This window comes from Podarcis pityusensis (assembly GCF_964106645.2).
Source record: "Podarcis pityusensis genome assembly, chromosome: 2".
In the NCBI taxonomy this organism is placed as follows: domain Eukaryota; kingdom Metazoa; phylum Chordata; class Lepidosauria; order Squamata; family Lacertidae; genus Podarcis; species Podarcis pityusensis.
Window position 1 is genome coordinate 68,327,099 of NC_138029.1, and position 27,510 is coordinate 68,354,608.

General features: G+C 40.8%; 1 protein-coding gene across 5 annotated transcripts in view; it reads right to left on the minus strand.

Moving 5' to 3' along the window:
- EBF1 (EBF transcription factor 1) overlaps positions 1 to 27,510 on the minus strand; it is a 397,040-nt gene that overhangs the window by 339,792 nt on the left and 29,738 nt on the right. For all 5 annotated transcript variants that reach the window (XM_080989399.1, XM_080989395.1, XM_080989398.1 and 2 more), the window contains exon 6: positions 27,050 to 27,118. In XM_080989399.1, the coding sequence (XP_080845525.1) occupies positions 27,050 to 27,118 (69 nt within the window). The remainder of the gene's footprint in view (positions 1 to 27,049; positions 27,119 to 27,510) is intronic.

The following is a 27,510-nucleotide window of genomic DNA, read 5'->3' on the forward strand; positions in this document are numbered from 1 at the left end:
GAAATCAAATAAAGAAATAAAGTCTCCATTCTACCTACAGTCACTTATCAAGATGGTCTGCTACTGGTTTCTCACAACTAACAGATAATTATAAGGAGATTCCATGCCTGTTCAAATTGTAATTATTTAATTCAAATATCTAATTAATCAATTCTAAAATATGCAGACTAGTTATAGAATACAGCTCATGATATAATTCTATGTGGTCCCTTCCAGAGGTATGCAGAATCTCTCCCCTACCCAGTCAGATATATTATTACACATTACTGTTCATATGGATGGTGAGTTAGACAACACGTTGGATCCAGATCTGCTGCTACATGAATGGAAAGGCTCCTTCCATTCATCAGAGCCAGTACACTCTCCTACAACATATTCCTCTGGCTCCATCTCTTCCAATGCATTTTCCTGCCAGATTTGGAGACAGTTTTCCTTCTTGCAATCTCCAATGCCTAATTACAGTCAATAGCACTTCAGCAGGGGTAAGAGTTTGACTCGGCACATTTCACAATGATGGCATAGTTTGCTGTTGTGAAATGGCCAGGATGCTTTGACATACCACTTCGATCTTTAGCATGAAACACCTTTCTCTGCTTCTACATCTCTTTCTCACACAAGACAACTTTTCATGCACAGAGCTCATTTCTCCTAGGATACTTCCTGCATGTTTACTTCACTACACTGATGTGCATTAGCTTCCAGTTGTGTGTAGTCAATGTGTGCAGTTGCCAGTGATCTAACTGCATGTAACATTCAGGCAACTGCATACATGGAAGTGACTTGCATGACAAAAATTTGATCTTGTACGAAGAAGTCCTCGGTCTGTCATTTTGCTCTGAATGAAATACTCTCTGGGGCCGCCTTTCCTTCTCACTCAGTTGCTTAGTCTCACAGGCACTTGAGAATGAAATGATCAACAGCACCTCAATACTACTTCCTACCTCAAGACTACAAAACACCCAGGAAGCTTTGTAGAGATTTTGCCTGATCCTCATTTCTCTTTCGACAAACTTTACTGGCCATTGAGGATCCTGTGAATGAATTGCTTGGCAATTTTATTTTGAGCACACCGATTTGTACTACAAGCCTGAAGCGACAAATGCTTGAAGGGTGTTTTATTTTACTTTCTTCCCCATAATGCCTCCCAAATTCTGTCTCTATCTAGAAACCATGCCCACGACATTGCTTCTGGCACATTTTAGAACCAGGCAGCACATCTTACTCCCTTGCGTAAGACATGTATGGACACACCACAAAAATAATAATAAAGGAAAACATTAATAAATAATAATCAAGATCATCTGCAGTTTTAATGATGAGCTATTAAACGAACTGTAAAAGACACATAACTCATGGCACAAGACTGTACATTGTCAAAACTGGCATTAAAGTGTATGGAGATAATTAAGCAATAATGACCTCGGCATGGGGCATTTCCTGGGAATTAATGACCAGTTAGGAGGAGCTGATGTCTCGAGGCAAAACCGAGGGCCATTAACTCTGAATGGTCATTAATACTCAGGAAATGCCCTGTGCTGAGGTCATCATTGTGAATGTAAGACAAAAATGAGAGAAAAGTAATATGTGTATGGATTTTTGTTGACAATGTTTAAGGCTGATAGGGTTTCATGTTTAATGCACTTGGCACTTAGTTCTCTCTACATTAGTCCAATCAACTGCTTGAACCATCTCTCAACGACGAGTTCATTTTTCAGGATATTTCCTAATGCAGAGCCCAACTCTGCAGTCATTCCCATTAAAACTCCATATATGGAAAGGAGAAAATCAGAGATGCCAAGATCACCTATATTGCCAAAATGATACAGATATCAATATGAACTACAGTCCATTTGTACATAACTAAATACTTTTTAATCCATATTCTGAAGCTGAAATGATTTTGTATAAAGCCATTTTACTTTTGCCCTTTTGAGCGTTTTTCAATAGAGAACTGTCTAATAAATATGATAAAGAACAATAAAATTACAATGGAAAGGACAGGAATGCCAAATTCGGTTGGTGAAACAAATAAGTCACGATCCAGCTAAGCTTAATAATTTCTTAACTTAGTTTTTAAAAAGCACAACTTTAGTTGGGAATACTTTGTTCCACTGATTTTCATGAGACTCATCATGAGCAACTTTATTTGGATTGAGGCCTTGACTCATAAGTGGGATCAGAGTTCATTATAAAACAAACCAAAATCCTACTCTTGGATGCTCACATCTGAAATGTTGATCAGGACACACTTCAGGAGTTGTCAGACCACAATGAACTTGCCATCCTTCTATGCAGTTGATGAAAACCTGACCAACCCATTCAACCAGATAGGGAGCCCCACTACTATTCTACTCACCTAGCCAGAAACTACAATATCTAATTCTTATGTCTGTTTTGTCCTTGCTCATACAACATACTCTCTGCTAAATAAATAAATAATAAAAAATTATAATAATAGTAGCACCACAAAAAGGCTGCACAGGTTGGTTCCTGTGTACTTTTACATCCATTAACACCTTCGAGGAGTTCTCCTCAGTCACCTTTATTTTCTTCATCATTGCATTGTACTGTAATAAAGACATCTATTTCCAAAAAGGGAGGGGGGGGAAGGCCAATCAAGTCCTACCCTTGTGCCTTCTTCCCAACTTCCAAGGTCCCTCCCTGCTCTGGAATCAACTGTGCCATTTTGAGAAACATCGAACTATAATGCTAAAAGAAAAATAAACTTATGAGAGTCTGACTTAATTGGATGAAAACAAATTATAATTTGTATCTATCAGCTCCAATTGAGATGCAACATGAGAGCATCCAACTCTACTAGCAGTGGTGAATGAGGTCGGGCAGAGCAGTGCCTTCGCAGTGGTGCTGCACTTACCAGGACAGGGTGGTGTGGTGGCAAGCCTGGGAGACTACTGGCTTGGTGGCATGTCACCCCACAGGTGTACACACAAATGCAGCCTCACCCCTGCCACCAACCCAAAACTCGTCCAACCTCACTGCCTCAGCCCAATCCTGTGCACAGCACTATCGCCAGAAATTATGGTATTCCAATCAATGTCTTTTCTGGTATTCCTCACTAGATTACACAATTGATTCGGATATCACTTTCTATAACATTTGCAAGTTGTGCAGTCCAAAGCAGAGCCTTGACTCAGCCCCTGATCTGAAAAGGAAAATCTTGACTATATCCTCCTATATCACAAGACTGGTGATAACCAGAAATCCTTAAAAGCACAATCTGTTTATACCCCCCCCAGGGCAAAAATCCTGGAGTACGCTTACAAGGGAGTAAGTCCCACTGAAATCAGTGAGATTTACTTCCAAGTAGACCAATTGTGAGGGACGCGGGTGGCGCTGTGGGTAAAACCTCAGCGCCTAGGACTTGCCGATCGCATGGTCGGCGGTTCGAATCCCCGCGGTGGGGTGAGCTCCCGTCGTTCGGTCCCAGCGCCTGCCCACCTAGCAGTTCGAAAGCACCTCTGGGTGCAAGTAGATAAATAGGGACCGCTTACCAGCGGGAAGGTAAACGGCGTTCCGTGTGCTGCGCTGGCTCGCCAGATGCAGCTTGTCACACTGGCCACGTGACCCAGAAGTGTCTGCGGACAGCGCTGGCTCCCGGCCTATAGAGTGAGATAAGCGCACAACCCTAGAGTCTGGCAAGACTGGCCCGTATGGGCAGGGGTACCTTTACCTTTACCTTAGACCGATTGTAGGATTGGGTTTTACGAATGCATATCTAGAGTTGATTCATTTCTCCCTCAATGAAACAACCTGTTTTAGCTAAAGAAACCTATTAGCATGGATATTTTTTTCATAAATCAAAACACATTTTCTTCCACAGCATTATAGTAAAAACAGTAAGAACTGCACTACAGCTGGAGATGAGGGTAGAAGCTTTCTTGAAATTTTCTCTGCTTTTTTTTAAAGCAGGAAACCGATTTGGCATCCACAGCAGGGAAAGCACAGGGATCCTGCAGTGTGGTGATATCACAACCTGAGCTCCCATGAGTCCCAACCACCTTGACCAATGGTAAGGATTAATGAGAGTTGCAATCCAACATCTCCACATCTCAATTTATTTATTCATGTACTCATTTCATATATAAAATAAACCACCTATAACCAAAAACGGGTCCTGGGTGGTATACAAAGTTTAAAATTACATATGAAACATCACCAAGAATACCATCAAATTAAGAGGAATAAAACCATTCAGCCAGCTGCAAAATGTCATAATATAAAATGACTGGGAAAATAAAATGAGTTTAAGCTGGTGTCGAAACTAATAAAGTGTTCATGACTGCCATATCTCCCTCGGGAGGGAATTTTCACAGTCTGGGTGCCAACACAGAGAAGTCCCTCTCTTTGTACATGCATGATGCCCTAAGGATCGAACATAGCAAAGGACTTTCATGGGCAAACCATTGTTCTCTCTGCTAAGTCTTGAATCTGTGGGCACACAGGCAGAAATGGCTGCTTAATTCCTGAGATATGGAAGCACTTTGTGTACAGCTGCAAAATACTGTGCATTTTTACTTATGGTTTACAAAGGGTTGGATCCAATATTAGTTCTGCTCAGAGGAGATGCATTTAGATTAATGGGCATGCCTAACTTAGGTCCATTGATTTCAATGGGTCTACTCTGAGTAGAACTTTGTTGGCTACAACCCTGGGATTTAGGCAGAAATTAAAGTTTGGGGCTGGGAAACGAAAGCCAAACTGAACCGATTTGTCATTTGAAGGGGGGAAAGCAAAGGACTGCAAAATTGTTGTTTTTATTTCTGAATCCAGACCCAGGTTTCACTGGTGAAGTGAAGTCCAGCTGCTAACAGGCCACCCCCCCCTCCTTTCATTTTCCTCTCTTTCTTGCGCTGCTCCTTTTACAGTGTTTTCAGGGCTATTCTGCTAATGGGAGGGGGCTGAAACTTACATGTATACAAAACAAAACTCTTCGCTACATTTAATCATACATTAATAAAAGTAGAAGTGGTGGCTCAAAACTCCAGCACTGAATAATTAAATTACAGTGAGATTAACATAACATGCAGCCTATCCCACTGTTCCAACAATAGCACGGTTTGAAAATAAATAAATAAAAACCCCAGAGAAAGAGCAAAATTACTCAACTTTCCTAAATTTGTTCAAAAATGCTGCAATATAGTTAATGAATTAAGAAATCCTATTAGCTACTTAAGAAGCAAAAAAAGTTGTTATTTTTATTTAGTATGTATGTATGAAGTATGTATAAAACACTCATTGTCATCAACATATAGAAAGGAAGGAGACAACACACACACAGACACAGACACAGACACAGACACAGACACACACACACACACACACACAGAGAGAGAGAGAGAGAGAGAGAGCTTGCATAGTGAAGTGATAACTTTGAAGTAACTATGCCAGATCAGATTGTTTGACAGAGCACAGTAATGATATTTACTTCTCCTTCTGTGAGAAATAAAATCACTGTGGGTATTTTAAATAAATGTAGGATGAAGACAGAATGGGTATCATTGCTTTTCTGGGTTAGGATTCCCCTCATACCAACTCTCCTTCACACCATTTCCAACCTACTAGAATAAAAACAAACAAACCCAAGTGTTAGATTATCAGTGCTTCTTTCCCAGTGTTTATACTTTTTATAAACAGTTGACAAAAAAATAAAGTCACCAAATAAGGAATCAGGACTTGTTAACACATATAATTTTCAAAACCACAAGTGGAATAAAAGGCAGCAATGCAGAAACTGTTACAGACTGCAGATAAAATTATTCAAGTGTGCATTCAAGTAACTTTGCATTTTAATTTAACCCTTTGAAACATTAATCAAACCATGGCTAATTATAGGAATTAAGGAATTAAACGAAGGAATCTTCTAAAAGATATTATTTAAAAGGCAGTTTATACAATTACTTGTATAGATGTTTGCTTTAAAGAGGGAAACATTTCTGGTATAATGAAAAGGGTCTTAGAAAATTAAATTAACAAGGGGGGACCAGGCTGATATGAAACTAAATTAGCATCAAATGCAAATTACAGGGTACTTAATGGTAGAAACAGGTGCAGAGAAGGACCCTAAATGAGATAAATGAATAAAACATCCCTCTGCACAAATGTGGAAGCTGACACAAAGTCAATGATATGAATAATTCAGCAGTCTCTGCACTGCTGTTGAGGTCAGCTTTCCTTGACCTTTGAAACAGGAAGTAAAATTCTGTCCAAATTTGAATGACTAGAAATATACCAGCTTAAAAAAAAAAATGGGAGGGGGGAAACAGCTTTTTAAAAAATGTACAGACAGCTAATATAGTATGGTAACAAATTGAAACATTAAATAAATGCATCACCCAGAGAAAGAGATAGAGAGAAAAGAACCCTAAAAATCTTAGTCATTAGGTTTTTTTAAAAAAAAATATTTGTTTCAACATGTAATTCTCAGAAAGGTTTATATGTCAGAATATTCAGGTCAAATAATGATCTGAATATGTACAGTGCTAAATGGTTTCAACCTTGTTTAAAAATACTTCAGTTGTGCTTGAGCAGGTTATTAATAGTGTCAGAAACATGTTATATTCCAGGCATCAGGGGGAGGGTTTTTTAAAAAAATACATTAAGGCTTTTCAAATTAGTTGTGCAAAGCTGAGCAATCCATCATTTTGCTGCTACAAGTTTTCTTGTGAAAGACACACAGAAGGTCTCTTTTTAAAATATCCTTTCTCCTATAAATCTTCACTTTAAAAAACAATAATTAATTTAGCTTTAAACACTTTCTCACACGTGAATTCAAGAACCCATCCTTTTTTGTTTTAAGCACAACGCTAGACTTGCATATCAAATTTAAAATGTAAATAGGAAACTCCTCTCTTTTCCTAAAGGGGACATTTTACATACATTCAGTGGCCAAACAAACAGATTTAAATCCTCATAACTAAACCTAAATATGAACATACCTTACATTGTTATATTTAAAGAAAGAAAAAACAATGAAGGTTTCTGCTTTACATAACTTCTGACTGAAGATATGACCCTCATTTTAAATTAAATTTGGCACCAGCATTGATTGATAAAATGTGACGAACACCTAGTTTGTCTAATCCAGAAAGACTGGGAGACTGTGTCCCCAATAGATCACATTTGTATTTTGCCTATATGGGTTTTTTTTAATAAAAAAGGGGGGGAACCAGAGAGATACCTTTCCATGCATGGTATTAACCTGTTTCAGCAGCTTTTCTTTTATCTGCACGTTGCATGACAGGTAGAGCATTCATTCTGTATGTTCTATTTTAATGTCTACATTGCCGGGGAGGGAAGGGAGGGGGAAGAGAAGGAAAACACCTCCTGGTGGAAAAGCTTCTTTATAACAACGAAATCTAGATAGCGGTTAGTCTTGAATTAAAGTCTGGCAGGAGCAACATTAACGATGCACATTAATTAGATTGACAGAATGGTTCCTGGCATTGTATTCTGAAGTGCGGTAAACCAAACACTGCCTATTTAGGGTTTTAGTTAATGACAAACCTGAGCTTTGGTTTTTGTGTGCAAAGTGGCTTCTCCCCCCCCCCCAACGCCCTAAATGATAGCTATGAGAACCCAGCTGGTTCTCATTTTGAACCAACCAGTTTTCTCTATTGCCAAGTGCTAAAAAGAAAAATAAGCTGGGCAATTCACAACTACATGCCCTTCGGAGGCAGGAATTTGATTGTGGATATAAATGAAGTCATTCCTGAAACTTTCAAAGAATGAGGGTATGAGAGGTTGAAAGATGACAGAGAAACTCCCCCCCCCCTTTAAGCATTAAACATTCAAATGTTTGAGAAACACACACACAAATCTCTGCTGGTTCTATATAGCATTCATTTCTCCCTGAACTCTTTTCACCTTTACTCTAATGGGTATAACATCTGCAAAGCAGAAACTGTGGGTTGCAGCTAGTAGGAAGATTATAGTGAAGGCTATGGGCTGGCTGCACCTAAATTGGGCAGAGAATCTTCAGGGAAAGAGCACTCTGATAGATTAAGCAGGGAAGCCCTAACGGGTGGACTTGAAGGAAGACAACTCTGTAAAGTCAGTGCCTGTGTGCCTCTGTGCGTATGTTTTCTAAGCTGCACTTCAAAGACTATAGAGAATGACAACAAACGAGAGCTGAAATCATTTCCTTATTCCTGATCACTTCAGAACCATGCATTCTCCTAGCAAAGTATTAATGGGTCTTTATACTGCATCCCTAACTGATGAAAAGGTGAGTATTGTTACACATCTGGGGTAACAGAGTTTGGGGGTGCAAGGGCCCCCCTGACTGCTAGAGTTAATGAATGTTAGAAATTAATAAAGGGATACAATTTAGCTGATATCTGGAGTATGGAAGGGAGGGCAGGCCAAGGCCTCACCTGGGATAGATATCGCTAAGAATGACAGAAGGGGCTAGACCCTACCAGGGCCCATGCATCTCCTTCTCAAAGCTCGGCAAGGACAGGGGCAAAATCTGCCCCTGGCCACCCCTGTGAGAAGACTTAAGTTCCCATGGAAGAGGTGCAGATACACCAGAGGACAAGCCTCCTGCACCTGTCATAGTGATGTAGAAGACAGAAGTCATGGGGGAATTTCATGCAAGTGGCATGCAAGTTACAGCTGCTGAAATTCTCACTGTTACACATCACTATTAAAGGCTCAGGAGTGCTGTCCTCTTTTGCATCTGATTGTCTGAATTTAATTTGCCCAAAGCCACACAATGAAGCGGAGGGGGTATTTGAACCTGGGTCTCTCACTCTGAAGGGTAGGCCAGCGCTCTCTAGCCAGAGTGCCACACTGGGTCGCCAGGGCAGAATTCAGCCACGTAGTATGTGAAGTTCTCCCTTGCAGATCGTTATTTTGACTGGTCCTTTAGGGGCAAGAAAGTTGCTTCAGTTTATTTTCATGTTCTGTTCTGGTACATAGAATCATAGAAAATAATTCTGGAGTTGGAAAGCACCCTGAAGGCCATCTAGTTCAACGCCTTGCAATGCAGGTGTGGCCCATATGGGGATCAAACTCGTGACCTTGGTGTTATCAGCACCATGCTCTAACCAACTGAGCTGACTGCCAGGGGTTTTTAGTGGCTCTCCCCCTCCCCTCAACTGCTGCCAAAGAGGCATTTGAAGGACCACCTTGCTCCAAGGGGGAGGGAGAGAAGAAGCTTTTTCTAGCAAACAAGTGGTGTTTTCCAGTCTACTGTAATTAACAAAACCCCCACACAATTGTTTATTGTTGTAATTATATTATGCAAACCATTTTATGAGATCTGCCTAAAAAGCGATATATAAATACTGTATATAAGTAAATACTTAGCAATGGGGGTTTTTAATGTCCAGGCAAGAACCTTGGTACTAATAGTTTTCCATTTTTTACTGGATGCTTGTGAAATTATTACAGATACAACGGACTGTATTTTTTTATTTTCCCATAAATGTTCCCCCTAGACCTTCTACGTTTTCGTGATGACTTTGTCCCCAGCCATCACAGTGGATCTGCCTAAATAAGAGCATCTTCAATGGAAAGCTGAGTACAGTAATGCAAGGCAGGAAGGAAGAGAGAAAAAGAAACTACTGCAGCAACTGGAAATCATGGAGTTAAATGTTGTCTCCAGTTGTTATGGGTTGGAGGTAAGACTCCACCCCATTAGCTTGTTCTTGTTACTTTCATTTTCCTGTGTAGTGTCTTAAAACAAGCCAAGTTATCGGTGCCTGGGGTTTTCAAATAATACCTTGTTGGTGTAACTTTGCTGAGCATACAGTCATAAAACTGTACAGTTGGAGGGGATCGCCAGGGTCATCTAGTCCGCCCCCCCCCCCAATTATAAGTATCTCAGCTAGATCATATATGACAGTTGGCCATCTCCACCGCCTCTCATGGGAGTCTATTCCACTGTCGAATAGCTCTTACTTTTAAGTAAAACAGCAGTTTTGAAGCCAAGGAATAGATGGCATTATGTATACAAGAATCAGTAATCATGGAAAGAATATGTTCTGGATTTCTGTTGTAAGGAATATGCTGTACAGGTGTGCATGCACAAGTGTGCATTACAGACCCATATAATGCCAGTCCTCTAACACGTACAGTACGTACATGCAGACCTTATTCATTCAGTCACCAAAGTTTGCATATTAACCCATTTATATTTGCCATTCTGGAGTCAGCACAGGAGGGACGTGAAGTGCAAGAAAATGTAAAGCATGTGCCATCTCTGACGGCACTATCTGTCTCTAACAGGAAAAAGAGATCAACTAAATGAGTACTATTCAGGGCTCCTCAATTAACCTGATTAGTTCAGCACAACGCTCCCATGAATGACACCTTATCTTGAAAATGAATGGGAGGGGGAGGGGAGACTTCCTCCCTTGTGGGAGATACAGGAGCTCCCTAAAGCCAGAAACGATGTAGCCTATCAGTGATCAGCTCCCTCCCTGCCCCTGTTTCTTCTTCCCTCCTTAAGCAGGCAGGTCACTGAGACTAGAGAAGGCTGCGCCTGATTAGATTTTGTGTCCTAAGGACAGATTGTGCAGGATCTCATCTGCCCAGGTGGCCTCAGAGAAAGCTGGGAAAGGATGCCCTGTAGGCTACGGCAAGACCTTCTTTCAGAGTCAACCAGGCACATGATGGGATTGCCGGGAGCAGGCTCCAATTCATTAACCCCTCAATAACCGAGGAGGCGGCTGCAGCAGCTAACAAAACCTGCCTGGAAGGAAGGGAGGCAGAACGAGAGGAAGCTTCCCATCCCAGGAAACAATTGTTTTTTTCTTCTTCTGAGGCATGGCTCTTTGGAACTTGTCTCACTCTTGACAGACTAATGGGAAGGAACTGTGTTGCCACCGGGAAATTGGGGAAAGACACCCTCACATATTTCTCCGACAGCAATATCCGAGAGACACTTGCTAAGATATGTTATAGTCACCGTAAAACATTGTGTTCACTATAAAATGGAAATAACACAAAAGAGCTATATATAGCCTGCATGGGTTTAGCAATAACGAAAGGAGAAAATATCCCAGTGACTACGGCTGTGACCTTAGATCCCCTTATTATGGTATGTCTCAGTGAAACTAGCAGTTCCTTTCTGCATAAACATACATAGGATCAGGCTGCTTAATATTTAAGGGCTAATTGGATCAAGTGCAACTTAACTTAGGAGTGTTTATCTTTGCAGAACCGTGAAGCTTAAATGTATGGGTATTAGCAATAATACTCTGGTATTATATGAACCAAAATAATCCTAAATATATTAGCACAGCATTGAAATACTTTCAAACCAGACACATCTACCACCCCCCAATAGTGTAAAGCAGGTCTCATCTAGCACTGTATGTTTGGGGCTAGGTTTTTTTTCCCTTTAGCATGGATTGCTCATTTTCTTAATGTCAAAGCTGAACATTTCAAATAACTGTTGCTAGCTACATGACTGTCTTGCTCGCAGACTGAATCTCCTTGGCAGACTTTCCCTGTGTAGCCAACTGGGCAAAAAGCAGAAACATGGAGCCAGGCAGCCTAAGATTCACAGCGAAGCAGAGGCCTGCCTTAGTGGGACTGTGCTAAATAGATGAAGGCAGCTGACTGCTTGACCAAGTAAGCACCTTACTGAAGAAGCATTTAGCAGCCCCCATGTATTTTAAGGCTGATACTCATTCAATATTAAGCTCTGATAGTCAAGGGAAGGGCCATAGCTCAGTGGCAGAGCACCCACTTGGCATGCAGAAGGTCCCAGGTTCAATCCTGGGCATAGCCAGATAGAGCTGAGAGAAAACCTGGACAGCCACTGCTGGCCAGGGCAGTTGGTTAGATGAGCCAGTGGTCTGACTCACTATAAAGCAGCTCACCAGGCTGGGGAGGAAGGACATGGTGTTGAGAAGTCTGAGACTTCTGTTTTCCCAGTGAGTAGCTGAACATGTTTTGGGAAGAGCAGAATGCTGTTCTCATGAGCCCTGCATTTGAATGATTTCATGAGATCTTTTTAGGGGTTCAAAGTCTGCAGAGTAGATGTGTGTAGAATAGGAACACACCAGCGGGTCCTGCTCTGACATATGCACTTTCAGCTAGATTCTGTTTACAGTGCTTACGCTTATGATTTATGTTCCAATTAGTTTGTGTACTTTTTGATGTGCGTTTGTGACTTTTGTTATGTTTGCAATTATATAAATCTCGTCATGCGGTAAGCTGCCTTGAGCATGGTTTCAACCATGGAAAGAAGGCATACAAATAAAATAACAATGATGAGGATGATGATGTGCAGATTGTACACGCTGAGACTTGACCACACAACTTGGAAAACTGCAGAAAGCAGGGCCCCTGGTGAGAAACCAACTCACAGCAAGAAACCATACAATCTAACGGACACACTGATCAGACTGCTCTTTGCCCCAGACACTTTGAAGTTCTATGAATGGTTCATGTGGAGTGATGGGTCTCCATCTGTGAAGATGAAATTAGCCACATAGATCTTGGTGGGACAGTGACTAAAAGCGTTTTAGAACTGGATCAAGCCATTAGATTGCATGCTGACCATATCAGGTACATTAATTATACTTCCTTATGACCTTACTGTTTATAATCCCTGCCTCTGAACCTCCAATCATGTCTCTATATATCTATGACTCAGGATAACACGGTATGCATTTGATAAAGTGGACTGAAAACTTAGGCCATAATAAATGTGTTAGCTTTTAAGTTGCCACAAGACTCTTTGTTGTTCCTTCTGCAAAAGGCACACCTCTGGAAATACCTCTTTCTGCCATTCCATATATCCCGGTTCGATCAGCATAAGGTTGCCAACTTGCTTTCTGGAAAAGTTCTTGAGCCTTTAACATCTGCATAACAGGATGAAATTGGCAGGAAAGACTTGTCTTATTGCTGAATGTCCATGCCAAGATAACATTTTACGTGTTGTTTCCTGCATAACGTATAACTATTAAAGGCACAAGAACCTGTAGGGTAGGGGGAAGTTGGCAATCTCAGCTCAGACCAAAGTACTGGCTAGTGTGTGAAATGGAAATAGACAGCTATTTGCTCCTCTTTCTCCCACCTCCCTTCCTATACAAACACACACATACACACAATAATGCTCCATTAATTGAGGAGCCACAGAACACAGAGTCATTCATTCATTCCCTGGCATCAAACCCTAAGCAACTTCATTGATAAACAAGCAAAGTCTATGGAGTTACTCTGGAGTTCTCAGTCTGGAAGGGTATATCGAAAGAGGGTGTCACAAACAGGGGTCAGGGGTCATGACCTTTATACCCTTCAATTTGCTTCAGCTGGGAGGAGGGGTCGCCGCTAGATAGGACGGACACAATTGAGAGTCAGTATGCTAGATAACAAGGGGTGCAAATTCAGCTTAAGAAACCAACTGTAGGGATGCTGGAGACACAAATGTTAAGCGATATGTCTATATTTGGGGCAAAAGGTGAGTTGCTTGAGAACACATCTCCAAGAGGCTTCTATACATGCAAAAAACCGTGAGTTTTTGTATTCTGTCCTAACCAAAACAGACAAGATCAATAAAATAAAATCATTGATTCTTACTAAGGAAGACCATATTAAGGCTAGAAAGGGACATGAAAGCTGAACATCTCTTGATATAAAACCCTGTCCTTATATCACTGCAAAGATGGAAGGAATATCTGTTCTGAGCATGAACACATGTCTGAGCCCTAAGCATAGATCTTAAAGATCTGAAGTAGACTATACCGGGAAACACTGGAAAAAATCCTTGTATGACACTGAAATTTGCTAATCCACTTCTTGGAAAGAACTCTGCAGCGATTATATGAAACATTTATTCCTTGCTCTTGTCACTCTTCTACCAAATTTGAGCTAGGTAAAATGTTCTTTAACATCCACTTAGAGAAACTTAACATCTGGGATGTCAGCCAATGGATATGCTGTTAGACAGATGCCAAAAAATCTAACTGAAAGGTTAATTTCATAGAGATCACAGAGGTAGATAGAACTTTGACTCTGGAGTTAGACCTGTTTGAAACTGAACGACAATCCACATTTTGAATACAGATGGTTACTTCAAAATCATTAAAGTTTTTAACTGTAATCTGATGCAAGTGAGACAGAGAGAGAGAGAGAGAAATCCAGATATCATCATGATTTGACAGGCTTTGCCACCTTCATAACCAATTACAGTAGGGAATTTAGTCTGTGCTAATAGTTTTGGGGTTTTTTCTTTCCCCCAGTAACAGCTTCTGACAGCAAAGAATCAGTCCGAAAGTGTTTGGGGGAAGTGCTTCCTCTTGGCCCCATAGGAGGATTATTAGGTGAGATCAAATAAAGCTTGACTCTGTTGAATGCGAACATGGCAGTATTTGGAGTGAAGTATTTATTTAGTCCTTTTGTGTAGAACAAAATATTTTGTGAACGTTTGAAAATGTACATTCAGGCCTAATGACAGATAACAAATGTTAATCGTATCAAATAATATATTTGAGTCTCTGATTTAGGGTTGACAGCAGAATCCTATACATATTTATTTGGAAGTAAATTCTCCTTTGTTCTGTGGAGTTTGCTGCCTAGCAAGTGTTCACATAGCCACTTACACCACATCCAGTGTAAGTGGCCACGTTCACATTAGCCATAATCCATAGTGGCATGCTTCTCGTTTGAGGCATTTTTTCCTCCAACCAGCGTCTATCAGACTAGAAATTTGGGCACGGAGTAAGTGGTAATGTGAATATTTGTGCGTGCAGCTGACAACTTCATGAATTGGAGTGGGGCTTGTGGGAGCAAGGAAACCAAAAAGGTCATGCGTATAGGTGAAGATACCTCTCTCTCTCTCTCTCTCTCTCTCTCACACACACACACACACAGACACAGCCCTTCATAGGGGCAACACCATGCAAATTCAGGGAAGCAGAAATGATCCTGTTGCATTTTAAGCCGCTAATATGAACATACCCTATAAGTCCCAGCAGCACAAGGTTAGATCCTGGCTTAGCCATGCTTAATGTAGACCCACTGAAATCAATGGGACAAAAATAAGTCAAAACTTAAATTCCAAAGGTTTCAGTGGGTCTGCTGTAAGCATCACAAAGTCCGAGTTCAACACATTGTTTTATGTCCAAAGATGGTTAATAGGGGTTTGTTTTTTTCTTAACCTTGGAACTGTTTAATATATATTTTTCTATATTTTTATAGAAATATAAAACATGAGGCTGAGGTCAGCATTATGCTATTACCAATTCTGGGGGGACGGGGAAAGCCCCACTGAGTTAGCAGAAGCCCTTGTGCAGGACTTCCACTGATGGGGTTTGTTAGCTGAAGCCTGCCCATGAAGTTTATTTTATTCTTAATTTATCTCTGATGAGTAGTTCAGTGGATAGAGAATTAAATGTGCATATGAGTTCAGGTCACATTTCTCCAAAGAATGCGTTGCAGGCCTGAGACAAGTTGCCGTACCTTAGCCTGGGAATAACAGTAACTACCTCAGAGGAATATAATGAAGAATACAATAAAGACTAGCAAAAGGTTGTTTGACATGTCTTTATTAATGATTTTATATAATTGTTGCAAGCCACTTCAAACACATCTTTTGGGGAAATGGCATATAAATGGCTTAAATAAATAAATAAATAGTCGTACTTGTGTTTTCTGCCAAGTAGGAAAGGTATCATCTGTTTAATGTTCTGTATATAATAAGATATTCTAACCAACCTGTTAATTTACATGCTGGCTGAAAATATAATTTCAGAGCGACTTTAGCAACTAAAAGCCACCTTGCATTTGTGTCAGCCAGACCCCAGGAAATGTGTCAAAACTGACACGAAAGGGAGCAACAAGCTAATCTTAAGTTTCTTCTGTCGCCTGTCTTCCCCTTTACTGGTCTCAGCCTGCATTTTCCTCCAGCACAGGAAGAGTTAAAGAAAACAATAAAAGAACAAGTGAGTGTACAGGATAGGATTTACTGGCATTTACTTTTAATCTATGGTCCTTTGCTCTGTGGCTTATCAGCCCTATGTCAGTCCTTTTTCCTCCTTTATATTTCATGAGCAGCCCCCCATGCTGCTACTGAGAGACAGAGCCCAAGTGTCTGTAAGCTTTTTGTCAGGTAAAAAAAGAAGAAAAAGGCAAGGAACAAGAGGAAAAAAGCAAAGCTAAGAGGCATCTATTAGATGTCACTAGGCTTTTGTATTCATGTCAATGATTTGGGATTAGAGTATTTGAAATAATCTTATTGAGAGGAATCAAAAGCCCCACAGAGCGGGTGGCTGCTCCCGTAGCATATGGCAGGGCAGAAGACAATCTCTTATTAAAGGCGTGTTAGCCAACACTGTTCCATACAGATATATACAAAACTATTGTGTCTCCAAGAGTTAGCTAAATGATATAGTTGGAAAATGCCACGCTGGAGATGCCTGGTGCTGCTATAATGCAATATAGATTGCTAAAGTGTCAGTTCAAGTCATAACATGGCTATTCTTTATAACATATTCTCTCTCTCTCTCTCTCTCACACACACACACACACACACACACACACCCCACTTCCAAAGTACTTTCCCTTCAGTCCAAAAGTGTATTTAGGAGCAGTGCATTGAGAATGTGAAAATCTGGCTATCCCGAAATAACACAACTTTAACAACCTCTAGAATAACTTTGTTGATATTCTAATCTAGGGGGTTAAAAAAAAAAAACATGAAAGGATACACAAACTGCAGAATCCAAGAAGAGGTATTTCCATTATATCTTAAAAGAAAAAAAGGGAGGAAAAAAATGTTCTTGTCTGACTAGGGAGTTTTGCCAGATTAAAGCAATTAAAATTCTGTTATAATGAACCCTGTATATCTAAAACCTTTATTTGCACTGGAACAAAGGTTTGTAACCAGAGAAATGGCCTGTGCTAGATTTATCTTCATCTGCCTACACCTTTCCAGGAGCTAAGAACTGAAGACAAAAAAGTACTGTTCACAGCATTTCAACGGCTGCTGTGAAAGTCTATATCTGGGTCACTTTAATAACATCCAGGATATAATTTCAAGGTAATGAAATAACACATTTTAACGACCTACTTCATACCCAGAGCAGATTAACAGCATCAAACATGTCACATTCATTTGGAATATAGATTTTCATATACTAAAGAAGTGTCACAAGTATTTTAAAGTGCCACAAATGATAGAGGACTTTTTTTTTTAATGGGGGGGGGGGAGGAACCACCTTAAAATATTCTCCTTTATAATTTTGGAAGTAAACTTTTCATTCATACTTTAATATATCTGATCACAACTGCCTGTGCACAGTTCCCAAAATGACACAGAGACAACATTGTATAGCGCACCCTGTACTTTTCCAGAACTCTTATGACAGGAAATACGCTAGGATGTTAAAAGAGAAAGAGAAATTTCAGTGCATGCTACACTCTTGACACATGCTGCTTGTTTTCTGAAGCTGTATTAAATGCCTTTCTAAAAAAATCTGCCACCTTCTGTGTAGGATCTATAGATCACAGTGTAATTTGACCCATCTTATTAGCAGCATGAAATAGATTTTTGCTTTCCTGGATTATATGAAAGTATTGATGACCACAGTGCATTCTAGCAGTTATACTCTAGTGCATTTACTGGCCACCAGGCAATCACTAAATGGAAGCTGAAAGGTGGAAGAACTGCTTTATGTGGTTTCAGTGCCATCATGTTGTACTTGTGCAATTTCACCACCGCTTGGTGGTGCAGGTGCTGGATGCTATAGGGCCAGCACTGCAGCATCTGCATCATATGAAAAGGATCCTTTCCTCTCTCTGGTTGCCACTTGACCTAGGTGGTTGATAAGTCCATGGACCCTCCGCTCTTCAGCTGAAACTTAATGGCAGCAGCATCAGGGGTTAACATCACTGGTGCTGAGTTCCACACCCTGCAGCAGGGAATGGCCCAGAGCCTCCTGGCCCTGCTGCTCTTCCTCCTTGGTGTTGCTACCTCTTCATCTGCCTTCTCTAAGCATGCAAGCTGTGGTAAGAAGAAATAGGTGGAGTAGCATCAGTAGCAAGTGATGGGACAGTGCAGCGCTGCTCACCTGACCTCTCATTGCCCATGTTACTGCTGCTTACCAGGAGAAGTTTGTGCAGCGCAAACACACCAAGGTGGTGCTTCCTCCAGCTGGTTTGCACTGTGCTGACCTCCCTGTCTACTACTTGCATCAGCAACACAATAAGTGGGAGGTAAAATGAGCTCTATCATCCTACCCTGCTGCTCACTACTGTGCAGCATTCTGCACACTCCCTCTCTAGGTAGTTGTGCAGATGGAAGAAGGCAGGCAAACATGTGACAGAGCAGGGGACCACCTAGCCTAAGAGCCCCTCAAAACCTGGAGGTGGCACCGAGCAACCATTGAGGTGCTCGGTTAAGTTGCTGGTGCCAATGAAGCAATGATTCTCGAAGAAGATAGTAAAGGGGAGCACAGTAAAAGCTTCGTCTATCCACACCTTCCCATCTGTGTTTTTGCACTGCAACTAAGCTCCTCTCTTCTCTAAACACAGCCATTGCAGGTCTAACTTCCACTAGAAAAGAACATACTCTTTTCTGGCATTGTTTCATTAAAAATAATAATCATTTACACATTTAAAGTTTGCAAAGAAATTCTAGGAGTTCACCAGACAGTATCCCAGTGATTGACAAAAGCATGTTCACACACATGTACACATGGTGTACAACATCAGGTGTAAAGGGGCAATGTGGATCTGGTCCACCACAAGTACTCAGGAAAGGAAACTTCAATTGGCTGTGACTCGCTGGCATAACAGATGTTTGTTGCTGCTTCTTAATTAATGATTTCCAATCATTACAGAGAAGTCGGGGTTCTGTACAATGTGGCTCTACAATCAAGGTTGAAAAGTCACCTGTCCTATCATCCTTCAGCAAGAAAAGGCCACTCCACATCACTCTGCAGACAGGCAAACCCCAAATTAATCAAAGCAACCTTTTTCTTAATATTGGAACCCCGTGTATTTCCACTGCCTTGGCACATTTTTCAAGTACAACAAAGGGATCCCAAAATCAGATTTACTCCACAGCTATGATTCAGAGATTAGATATTTCTGGATTTTCTTCGTTCTGCTCTCCCCCGCAATCCATAAAAAGAGGGGGGGGGACCTATCTACACCCCAAAAAAACCTCTCTTTTTAATAATACATGAAATGGAATAAAAGATTCTTAGTTCTGTTGACCCAGGTAATCCTATGGGCCGCCTCTGTCCTCTTTGCCCCTGCACACACTTTGAAGTAGCAGCTAGCATTAAGAAATCAATAGCTATGAATAGGACATTTGAAGTTTTGTGAAGAGAAACAAAAGAAAAGCCCGGTCCTTTAAGGTACTCACCCCTGCAAAGTTGGGTGGGGAATGCTCAGTGCTTTCTGGGCTACCCTGTCAGGATCAGGCCCCGCCTTTCAGCCAGATGCTTTAAGGGCTTTTTTACACTAAAAAGAATATAGGTACACTACATATTCTCCACAGAACTTGCCCCTGAAATAAAAGCGAAGCTTATCGCCATCATCTTCAAGCCACGTTCCAGGAATAAGAAAGCAGCAGGGACCACTCATTTGGCATGGGCCAAATAAGATGTTTCCAAGTTCTTTCTCCCGCAACTAATCAGCAGATTAGGAAAATACCATTGCATCAAATGAGTGGTGCCAACCCTCTCACTCCTCTTATACTAAGGCAGTGTGTGCCACGGTGCAAGGAGGACTATGAAAAAAGGCTGGAAGAGAGCCAAGGTGGTGTTGTGTGTTAAACACTTGCCTTGGGTGACTTGTGGAGACCTGAATTCAAATTCTCACACAGCCACAAAGCTCCTTAGATGACCAATCACTATTTCTTAACATAGCCTTACTCACAGGGCCATTGTGTGCTTAAAATAGAGAGGAATGCATACGTTTCGCTACATACTATGGTGCTTTCCACATATAGGTTTGTAGGTAACTTGCACGATGAACTGGAGCAATGACCAATAACTCCAAAATGACACGTTCAGGAAGGCAACCGTTATTCCAGTTGCAGCTGTTCTAGATGGAATAGAAGGATCAACACTGGGAGCAGAACTATAGTCACTCTTTAAGGAGGTATTTCCTGTTGGAGGGTAGTGTGTCCTTGACTTTTCCAAGCAAAGCTCAGGCCTAAGCCCAACAGAAACATCAGGCACAATCCAAGCAAGGTTAAGTGCTTTGGAGTCTCATTAAATTCAATGAGAGAAAGAGATTGAAGCACATGCTTGATTCTCCCACTGAAACCAATGAAACTCAAAAGTGCCGAATGTTCCCCAGATTGGCTACCTTAATGACAGAGCAACTCACACATAATGGTCATGCACACATACAACTTATGAACGTGCACACCGCCCCATTCACTTCAGATCTCTGCGTGCATGTTCAAAGGGATGCATGGGCAGAATTTTACCACTTTTGCAGTCAATGAGGCAGCCCTTGCAGGAAGAGACATTTCAAGTATTCCTCTGCCCTTGCAAGAAATTGCTGCACTGAGATCTTTGTTCACAGTACAGTTCATGCTGGTTAATTAACGCGTCTAAAAATCTTACACCAGACTTCCTGTTCATCGTTACGTGAACTACCAAGTCTACATCAAGCTACATCTGAGCTTTGTCTATTTGGATCCTCCCATCAAACACAATCATACACCTTCCTCTGCCCATACTGGTGCCATCCTGCTTATGGCATGAGCATAAGTGTGTTGAACAGAAGTGTATGAACAGAAGATGGATTCATATGACCATTTCAGCTGCAGAAAAGGCTTGGGTGGACCTACAGAGCACGTTCAGGTCACATCAGCTAGTAATGTGCAGGCAGTGCCAATTTTTTTAAAAAAAAGAATGAATCCATGCTAAACTCAACCTACAATATCATATATGCACACAATGGATAGCATCTGGAAGCCATCATGGAACAAGCTTTTCCTCTTCTGCACCACTTGTGTGAATCAACGCTAAGAAGAAACTATTTTCAGACTCTTAGCACTGCATCAGCAAGATAGATAGATAGTTACAGGCAAAACTGGACTGCTTTGCTGAGGAATTCAGAGCTCTAGAGGCAGTGGTCACACAACAGCTCTCTCACAAAGGAGCAGCTTGCTGGCTACTCTCCCACAGAGCAATCTGGGAAAATATCCCAGTACAGAGTGTTATGGGCATAGAGAGCAGATGTTTTCCACTGGAATCCAGTGCACACTGGGAACATACAAACACCATCTGAAACTGCCTGGCTTAAGGGAATTTGCTTGATCACATACCTAGAGTTACTGTCTTTAAAAATGGCCCTATTCATTATGGATAAACTGGGTATAGGCCTAACCCCATCCCTCCAAAACAAAACAAAACCTCTCTAGCATGGCTAATATAAACTGTAGCCAGGTAACAACTCTGCATCAGACAACCAACTTGGAGGCAGTGGCTAAGCGCTGTGGCTGCTTTCAGATATCAGAATTAATACTGAGTCTCTGCATGATGCAATTGTGTACACTAGGCACTGGAATAAATTATTTTATTAGTTTAGGGAAATAGTCTCAGATTCTTGGGCATTAGCTCTCAACAGGGATACAGAAAATAATATGGTTAGAGACAGTCATTTATAAGAAAGCTGGAGGTGCAGCCCATATATGTTTCTTTTGTCCTGCAATCATCTTCCATCAAACAAATTTTGCAGGTTTTTGAAGCGTCTTAAATACCTGAAAAACCTTATTTGCCAGATGTAATGATTCACTATTAGCAATGACACACTTGTGATATCAGTTTTGACTCCTGGCAGGGAAGTGGGGAATCATCTCTCCCCAGTCATTATTGAGAATTGGAGCCATTAATAACCATACATCAGGGATGTTTTTCTCCCACCACTGGAATGCATACATGCTCAAACAACAGGTATTTAAGGGGATCCAGGGCACTAGGTATGAGTGTTTATGCTGGAGTGATTCTGCCATATACATTGGAAGTAGACATTACTTTCCATGTTTATCTTAGCCAAGAGAACCATTGCTCAATTGTTTCATCCATGAAGGGAGACGGGGATGAAACTAAATGACAAGCAGAGAAATCTCACTAGAATATCTGTATCAGCCCTGGTCAGTTTGGGCGGTTTTTTAAAATGTGTGTGAGGCTTTTTTTTAAAGTTTGAAGCCATGCCAAGACACAGAATCATCTTTCACAAATCAAGAAATAATAAGACTCTTCCTTCCTGTTGTATTGCACCCTATGTGACTTTTTTCATTATCATCTTTTCAGATTCTTACAAAGCAAACCTAATTAGGAAGCTCTCTCATTAGTCTTCCAGAAAAATTAGCACAGCTTATGCTAATTACTCCTGTAAAATTTAATAAACTCATTGAAATGGGAATAGTCTAATGAGGTTTTATTTATTGAACTAGAATAGCTATATGGAAAAAAAGGTTAGAACATGGGAATCTCCACTGTGGCAATAAAAGTACAATTTATTCAATTCCTGCCCAGGAATTTTATAGCAAACCTTTTAAATTCAAATTTGAGTTACTGTTTGAATGTTAAATCTATGTAGAATGTAATAACAGGAAGTGGTTCATTTTTTATTTTATTTTTTTGCTACTACTAGGCTGAATGCACACAGTGTCGCTTGTAACAGAAATTGTTGCACCCTGAATTGTTTTGCATCGCACTCGCTTCCTCCAAAGACTCGTCCCCACCACATCTCCATGAACTTGCAGGTGCTTTTAGGGGGATGCATGCACCTTCCACTTAAAAAATGATAATTTACCTTAAAATAGATGTTACGCCCTATCTCATTTTGCTATACTTTCTGTACAATGTAAACTGTATCATCCTGTTGTAAAATGAACTAAGCAAGACAGGGAACACATGAAGGGCCAGTTGGGGCATGGGGGAAAGCTGTTACCAGCACACCTTGTGCCAAGGCAACAAATGTCATTTATTGGGGGTACTGGGCTGCGTTCAGTGTAGTGCTCAGGAGATTCTTGTGTCAGTACTGTACAAGCATTTCTGTTCGTGCAAACCAAACAGTCTCTCCTCTCCTCCTCCCTTGCACTGTTCTGGGGGTTCTCCTGACCCTCTGGAGCAGGTTTGGGGAGGCTATGGGGCACACAGCAGTGGGGGAGAGGGGGAAAAGCCCACTAGTGCAATGATTTCATTTAAAGTAGCCCTAGGGCTTTTATTTTAATCTGTGTGATTGTGTTGGAGATTATTTTACAGCATCTCTAAGGCATCTGTGTGTGTGTGTGTGTGTGTGCGCGCACGCACGCGCGCGCGCAACACAAACACACTAAGGCCATAACTCAGCAGTACTCTGTGGCAAAAGCAAATACCCTGGTAACTCTGGTAGGGTTGGGAAGGACCAACATAAACAGTATTCATAGCCTGTGTCTGGCATCCTTGAGCAGCTGACAGGACCCCAGTACCTACTCGTCTCCAACCTTAATTCCCAACCACCACAGCACCATCTGATGTGGCATTTGGAGCAGCGCCAGGTGACTGTATCAAGCCACCACTTTAATTTCTCTCAATGCCCCAAACTTTTTGTCACTCTGAGGAATTGTGGGGAATTTAAAGGGTAACTAAATCTAGCAACACAGCACTCCTTGAAGTGCTATCATGGTAGCCAGGTGATAAGGCACACCGATAGAGAGGGGACACTTTGCCCACATTCCCCTCAAGCCTGGATCCAGCCATACAATACTGGGCTATATGAACCAATGGTATAAAGCCTTGATATAAAGCAAATTCTTTTGTTCTGTAATACAAACTGCCTATGAGAAAAATAGATTGATGCCACAGTATGGAGGGAAGACAGATCTCTAGAGTATAGAAAATTTCCTAAGGTCATTTTGATCGCAATCAAAACGTGCTCCTCTAAATACAAAGTCATTTCCCAGTGCATCTGCCGAGGCTGTTCCAACACTCTACATTTATGATTAAATGGCTCCAGTTCATTCTGACTATTCTAAATGAATATAAATGATAATTGGAGGCAAAAGAGCATGTTATACAACTCTGTAGGTACAAAGGTTTTACATGTGTCATATATCCCCACTTTTCATAACACACAAATGTAATCGCTTTTAAGCTGCCTATATTCACCAGTGTATCTTTGAATTTTCAGAGATTTGCAATTGTCCAGAATTGTCAATACTCACATGTGGCTACTGTCATTCAAAATTTTCTAAATATCATTTAGAGTGTATGTGTAAAAATCGTAAGTATCCTTCTTGATCAGACATTTGAAAAACCGTATTCTGCAGATATAGCAAGAAGTAGTAATCCCCATAAGGAAACATGTCTATGATTCAAATGTGATCCTTGCCTACTTAAATGTAGCATTTAAGGTGCCCATTCTATTAATACAGGTCAAATACAAGACTGAGCAGTCGGCTAGGCATCAGAGAACATCTTTGCAAACTCTCTCCCTCTCCCCAAATGTGTCCTGCGAAGGATCACTTGCAAATAAAAAATAGCTAAATATGGTTTTGCATATCAATTGGCATAATAGCTTACAATTTTATGCACGCCAGAGTGACAGCAGAGTGCAACTCAACATATGTTCCAGCTCGTGACGGCTTTTTAATGTTAAAACAATTTGTAAAGTACTCTGTTTAAAACACAGACTTCATATAGATTGCTTTATGCTTTTCTAAGCCAAGGGGGAAATAATATGCACAGGGTAAATGTCACTAGTAACATCACCAGAGCCACTAGCTGTACAAAGCGCATACTTTATTTTGCCTAAATTGTTTGAACTAGCCCTGGCCAAGAAAAAGGTTTTAAGTACCCTACTGGGACAGATGCTAAGCGGCAACAATAGAAGCCACACTAATGCGACCCAGGTAACTCAATCCTGTTTCAAAAACACAGGGAAGGCTAATTACAGCACAGCTGAGTCAAATTTCTTATGCCACTGCAACCCAAAGGAGCGGGTCAAAATCAGATGTTATTCAAACCACAGTCATATCAACCTTCCATATCAAAGTCACCACTTAAAACCAAGGGAAGAATTTTAAAAGATTAACCAGTTCACACTCAAAATGTGTGGTGAGGCAAAGTTTAATAGAGCCCAGTTCCACAAACCAAATTCCAGCTTTTAATCTGCCTCAGCGCAAAGTTCTGTAATGCTGGTGAAGTACCGTATGACCCAAGTTGTCCAAAACTACTAAGAAGAGGAACAATATGCAGACGAGGGTGCCTGGATCAGATGACTGATTTCAGCTTAGTAAGTCAAGAGATGAACAGCTTTTGCCTATCCACAGAAGCAAAATAGCAAACCTAATTAACCATAGTTTGCCAATCATTCATTTCCAAGAAACCATGGCTTTGAAACATGCCAGGATATGAAACCACAGTTTGAAGTCGGTTTAGCACCCCTCACTTGCTCCAAAGCTTATAACCATTTTTTCTTCAGCTTGGACAAAATGAGAAGTTGTGGTTAATTATAGATTTTGCAATTTGACTTCTTGCAATATGAAGGGAGGATCTTCACGCATAGGCAAAATGCTTGTTCGTCTCTTGGCTTACTAAGCTGAAATATGCTTGTCCAAAATGCAGTCAATGCCAATGGTTTTATTCCTAAAATGAACCACAGCCAGCACATCTATATGTAGGTAGAACCACACACATTTCAGGTTCAGTATCTATCTCGTTGTTAAGAACCATGTAGGAGACATATAAATTTTCCATGCAACTGTAAGTGCCATCTTTAATACCCCATCAGACTATAATACACCTTGAATACACAACAGACACATTAATTAATTACTTTTGTGCTCTCCTGTGTTCACCTAACGCTCTTCAGCAATGCAAGTATGCAATATAAATTCACTGCTACCGTACTGTAAACTAACTCAGGAATAATTTGCAAAGACATTTGCCATGAAAGCATAACTTCTTGTTTCAAAAGTCATACCAAAGACATAAAACTACATAAATACAATGGCTTATCAATCATGTCTTTCCAGTCACTGCATAACAGAATGCCACCTTGCTCCGACGTCACACGGCACTTTTTGAGCAATCCAACAAAGAGGATGAATTGAACGTTGCGAACATTAACTCAGGCAGCAAAGCAAGAGGCAGAGTTCCACACCACAATGATATAGTACTCCTTCTCTTAACTGATAATGGACAGTATCAGCCTTGCGTGGTCACTTAATTCTCACAAAGTAATGCGACATCGTAACAGTTTATCATATGTTTCTGTATGACGAGCTTCAATAATTAAAATGTAAAAGTGACTCTTTGGCTACAGCGTTGCCTAATTTGCAAGTCTGCCGAGTGCAAATTGCACAGAACAACTCCAGCGAATTTATTGTTCTACAGTGATTTATTCGGTCATGTCAGATTAGTAATTTGGATCGGTTTAGAAACCGTAATAATTAAGACAGGCAAAATGAATTAATCAACTGACAATACAATCAAAATTGCACTCAAACCAAAGAAAACAAGCTGGAATCCGGGGGTGGGGGGGTTGTTGAGAAAGGGGGGGCAGAGGAATCTTTAGTTTTCAGATATCTTAATGCATAAATAAAATAAAACAAACCTTACAATTTAGATAGATTGCATCCAAGGGAACTACTGTAGCTAAAAAGTGATAATGATTCAAACATTTTTCAAAGTAAAAAGTTAAATATTTATAAGCACCCAACCACATTTCATAAATCACAAACTATTATTATTTTATATTCCCGAAGCTTCCCAGGCACAGCATGCGAATCGAGGCGCAGAAAGTTGCAGAGAAAAATGTCCCCCTTTAGGAGCATGAATCAGAGACGAGCACCAGAACGCTCCACAGAGCCTCCACTCACAGTTACATTCCATATGGCCTTTCCACAAAAATCAAAACCTTATAGCATCACTAATTCCCTATGAACGACAAAATTACGCCCACGGACGCACATCACTCTTTGCCCATTAGCAACACAAGGCAGGTGTTTCATTATAATGAGGAGTCGTCGTCCCCCCACCCCACAAAAAGAAAACCAACTACCACACACACCACAAATAGCTCGAATAAATTCAAGGAAAAGGATAGCAGCCCTTACCTGTCAATTATCACTGGATCTGAAGGAGTCTCATTTCTGTTGCCGCAGCTTTTCTTGTCACAACAGCGGCTGCAGAGCAAAAAGGGAGAGGATTTAGTGCAGCCATTACACTCTCAAAATCATAATTACAAATACAGGAGGGTTCACATTGCCGGCTAGAGTTACTGTTCTGTCCCTGTCTGGAAATCAGTTGAATATAGAAGGTCACATATGGGTTAATGACTAGGTCTAACATCTTGTACAGCTGGCAAGCAACAACAATTAATAAATAAAAAGGGGGAAGAGGGTTATCCCACTTTTTAGGGATAATAATGCAAGATTTCTTGAGATAATGATTATGACCTACAGCTACATTGCAATGGTTCAAGACGTCCCATAGATAAGTTTAGAAAGAGAGCAGGCAGAAAACTCCTATGAAGAAGAGATTGTTTGAATGCACTCGTTCTGTAGACTGTTAGAAT